Source organism: Octodon degus, unplaced genomic scaffold, assembly GCF_000260255.1.
Source record: "Octodon degus isolate 3935 unplaced genomic scaffold, OctDeg1.0 scaffold00165, whole genome shotgun sequence".
Lineage (NCBI taxonomy): Eukaryota > Metazoa > Chordata > Mammalia > Rodentia > Octodontidae > Octodon > Octodon degus.
The window spans coordinates 5,339,511-5,343,422 of NW_004524741.1; the positions used below are offsets into that span (position 1 = coordinate 5,339,511).

The window sequence follows — 3,912 nt, forward strand, 5'->3', positions numbered from 1 at the left end:
CAATGCTATTATGGGCTACTGGACTCTTTTAGAATATTTTGCTGAGTTTACACATCTATAATATTCAAATAACAGAACTTAACAAAAAAAAGGGTATATAGACGATTGTATCTGTGTATTCAAAGTGGTTTGGATAGATATATAGTTACATTCTCTTAATGAATAGAATGATTTGTTCTAACGATGTTGGTAAATAGGATCTCAAGTCCAAATCTTGTACAGAAATTAACCACTAGGAAGAATGTATGCAGTGTGCTAATTATTGAAACTGTCCTACCAATTTGATTTGCAACTGTCTCATTGCTATTTGTTTATCAATAAAATTATGGGATAAAAAACAAAAGGCATTAAAATGTGTACCAACTCCCCACAATGAACATAATCATTATATGCTGCTAACATATACTAATAAAATTTTGAAAAGAATCAACTAATAAGAATACTTAAGTGTAAAAAAAATACTTAAGTGTTACAAACTTCAATAAAGTTTGGCATTAGATTGTTCCTAGATTCATGGTTTCATAGAAGGCAAATATTTCCACAGCCCAGGTATTCATGTGTTAACAGAAAGGAAATTAGATTAAGTCATAAGTCCCATATTTGTGGCCCTAGAAAGAAAGTTTTTAAAGCAAATTTGTTCAATAAAATAAAATTTTGTAATAAAAGGAAAATAGAATTCTGAGTAGGCAGCAGTATAACCTGACATGTTCTGATTGAGAAAAGCAAAAAGCAGAAAAACATTAAACTCTTTGTTTTAGATAAAACTTAAAATGCAATCAAAAGATATATATTTCAGAATACACGCAATAATTCATGGCCTGAGCATGTAGGGTTTGTTTGTTTTTCTCTTATTTTCTCATAATTACCTGCCACACCTGTAAAGCATCCCCCGCCTGAAAATGCAAAATATCCTTGGAAGACGGCTTCAATTATCTGGGAAGCATCCGGAAATTCAGCATCAAAGGCGTTCTGCAACCTTTCCACATTCGCTATCTCCCCTCTCATTAGCATGAACACACCGCTGAGGGAAATGAAGCCAAGGATACCCACTTTCAGCGCCGTGCTCAGCGTCTGAAGCCACGTCCCCTCCTTCACTCCACGGGAATTCAGAATTCCCACAATCCACAACATAGCCAGGGCCATACATTTCATGGGGAGCTTGGGGACAGAGCAACCTGGATAAAAAGGCTGAATGCTATACTCAGCAAGCAGTAGGGCTTGACTGGCAAGGATACCCGCCGTGGTAAACAAGGTCGTCCAGAGCCTCAGGAAAGCAGCGATGGGGCCGAAGCACTTCCTGATGAAATAGTAGTGAGCTCCACTGCATGGGAAAGTGATGCCTATCTCGGCAGCGCAGAGAGTGGAAGTTATGGATAGCACAGCACACAGAGCCCAGATACACAGGGAGAGCCCCACATTCATGGAAGAGTGCTCTAGCACCCCTTTGGGGGACACAAAAATCCCTGCACCGATTATGTTAACAATTAAAAAATTTGTGACCCAGAAATACCCAAGTTCTCTCTTGAGATGTATTTTCTTCTCTTTCTCCATTGTAACTGAGGAATTCTGAGATTCTATGTCAACTATGATTCCGAGAATTTCCTGGCCTATTTTTCTGGGTAGGAATCCATGGGTTCTCTCAGATAAAATAGCGCTGTCCTTTTTGCTCCAGCTTCATTAAATATCATCCATTTTTTAATAAGTAACAAAGCATATGTGACACAAAAGTTAAGTGAAAGTTTATGTGTAAAGGTTTAGCTGCTTTGTCTTTTAATTATTATCGAAGTAATACACTTAACAGGAAAAGGAGGGGGCCAGGGAGATGGCTCAGTAGAATAAGTGCTTGCCTGGAAAGCACAAGGGCCTGAGTTCAATCCCTGGTTCCTCCACAAAAGAAAAAAACAGGAAAAGGAAATTTTAAAGAACACAGGGATTATAGTGCAAAGCTTCTCCTTCAAAAATTCCCTATTTCCAGAGTACTTTTCTTAGCTCTAAGACATGTGCTGTAGCCTTGAAATAGTCCTATTTGCATGGCATACCTTATCATTAGAAGATTCTGAGATTTCTCTGTGGGGAAAAAATCCCAATTTGTATGTCATTTGTCTAACATAACCAACAGCAATCACCTAACACAGCAGTTGTCCAAAACAACAATGCCAATTTAGAAAGAATAAAATCTTATCTTGCACTATGTAGGGAAAATATTCATAAAGCCTTTAAAAATCCCTTGCATAGTCCTAAAGAAACAGAAAACTACACACATGTTCAGGGTGGGGCAAATGCCCATAAAATACTTGAAAGAATTGTCTATTCAGTAATGAAACTTTTCAGACTTGGGCAGAAATAAAAGTTCCAAGACACATACAAAGCTGAAAGAGTTCACAACCAACAGCTCTATGCTAAGAAGCCTCTACCAGCCTGAAATAGAGAGACATAAGTGATAATTCAAATCCACATGAAGAAATAGAATGCCAGTAAAGACAATCAAAGATAAATATGTAAAAAGCAATATAAATGTGTTTTTAACTATTTATTCACGTATCTGGTTTAGAAAACTTGTGTTCATGGTCTTGTACTAGATAAAGATATAATTTGAGCTCCAGACTCAAGAAAACATAAGTAAATTATGGTATTAACAGAGCCAAAGAAAAAAAATCATATTATCATCTCAATAGGTGTAGAAAAAGCCCTTCATAAATCCAGTATTCATGATTAAAATCCCCACAGAAAGTCAGGATAGGGCCAGCCAGATAGCTCAGAAGACTAAAGCGCCTGCTTAGGCAGAGCGCAGCAGCCGGGGATCTATCCCCAGCGTGCTGTGCCATGCAGGCCCAGCCCCCAGGGAGTGCTGAGACAGGGATTGAGATTGGGCATGGTGGTGCATGCCTATAATCTCAGCGCTTGGGAGGCTGAAAACAGGAGAATCACTGTGAGTCCGATCTATGTAGTGAAACCCTGTAGACCCTGTAGACACTGTACTAAATACATTTTTAAAAAGAAAAGAAAATCAGAATAGATGATCTTTATCCCAACTGAAAAAAATCCATCTATGACAAAACAAGAGCCAACATCATACTAAATAAATAAAAACTGAAAGCTTTCACTTCAAAATCAGACACAAAATGAGGATGCCCACTGTCGCCACTCTTGTTCAATATAGTTCTGGAAACATTAGCCTAAGAAATTAGGAAAGAGAAAGAAATAGAAGGAATAAGGATAAGACAGGAAGAAGTAAAACTATCACTATTCACAGTTGCTATGATATTTTACAAAGAAGACCCCAAAAACTACACCAAAAGATTTAATAACCAAATTCGGTAGTATAGCTGGATACAAAGTCAGTACTCAAAAATCAATAACATTTCTGTATAAAGCAACAAACTTACTGACAGGGAGATTAGGGAAGCCATACCATTCACAATAGCACCTAAAAAAATAAATGAAATCTTTAGTAATCAATCTAACAAAGGCAGTAAAAGAGGTATATGGTGAAGATTACAGTACTATGAAAAAGAAAAAAAGAAATTGAAGAGGATTTCAAAAGATGAAAAGATAGTACATGCTCATGGATAAGAAAAACCTACATTGTGAAAATAGCCATTCTCCTCAAGCTATTTTATCTCATAGATCTAAAGAAAACATTCCTAAAATTCATCTGTAATCAGAAGAGACCAAGAATAGCAAAAGCAATCCTGGGCAACAAAGGCAAGCGGGGAGGCATCACAATCCCTGACCTGAAATTATACTACAAAGCTACTGTGATAAAATCAGCATGGTCCTTGCAAAAAGACAGATTTAAGAATCAATGGAACAAATTAGGAGATATAGGCACAACTATAAACACACTCAGCCACCTAATCTTTGACAAATGGTCCCAACATGTTCACTGGAAGAAAGACAACCTCTTTAATA

At 37.2% G+C, this 3,912-nt stretch overlaps 1 protein-coding gene across 1 annotated transcript in view; it reads right to left on the reverse strand.

Moving 5' to 3' along the window:
• The window catches only part of Slc7a13 (solute carrier family 7 member 13), a 47,210-nt gene extending 45,574 nt beyond the window's left edge, over window positions 1–1,636 (reverse strand). The window contains exon 1 of the mRNA XM_012517332.2: window positions 867–1,636. Coding sequence (XP_012372786.2) covers window positions 867–1,551 — 685 coding nt within the window. The 5' untranslated portion in view covers window positions 1,552–1,636. The remainder of the gene's footprint in view (window positions 1–866) is intronic.
• Window positions 1,637–3,912: the final 2,276 nt, after the last annotated feature.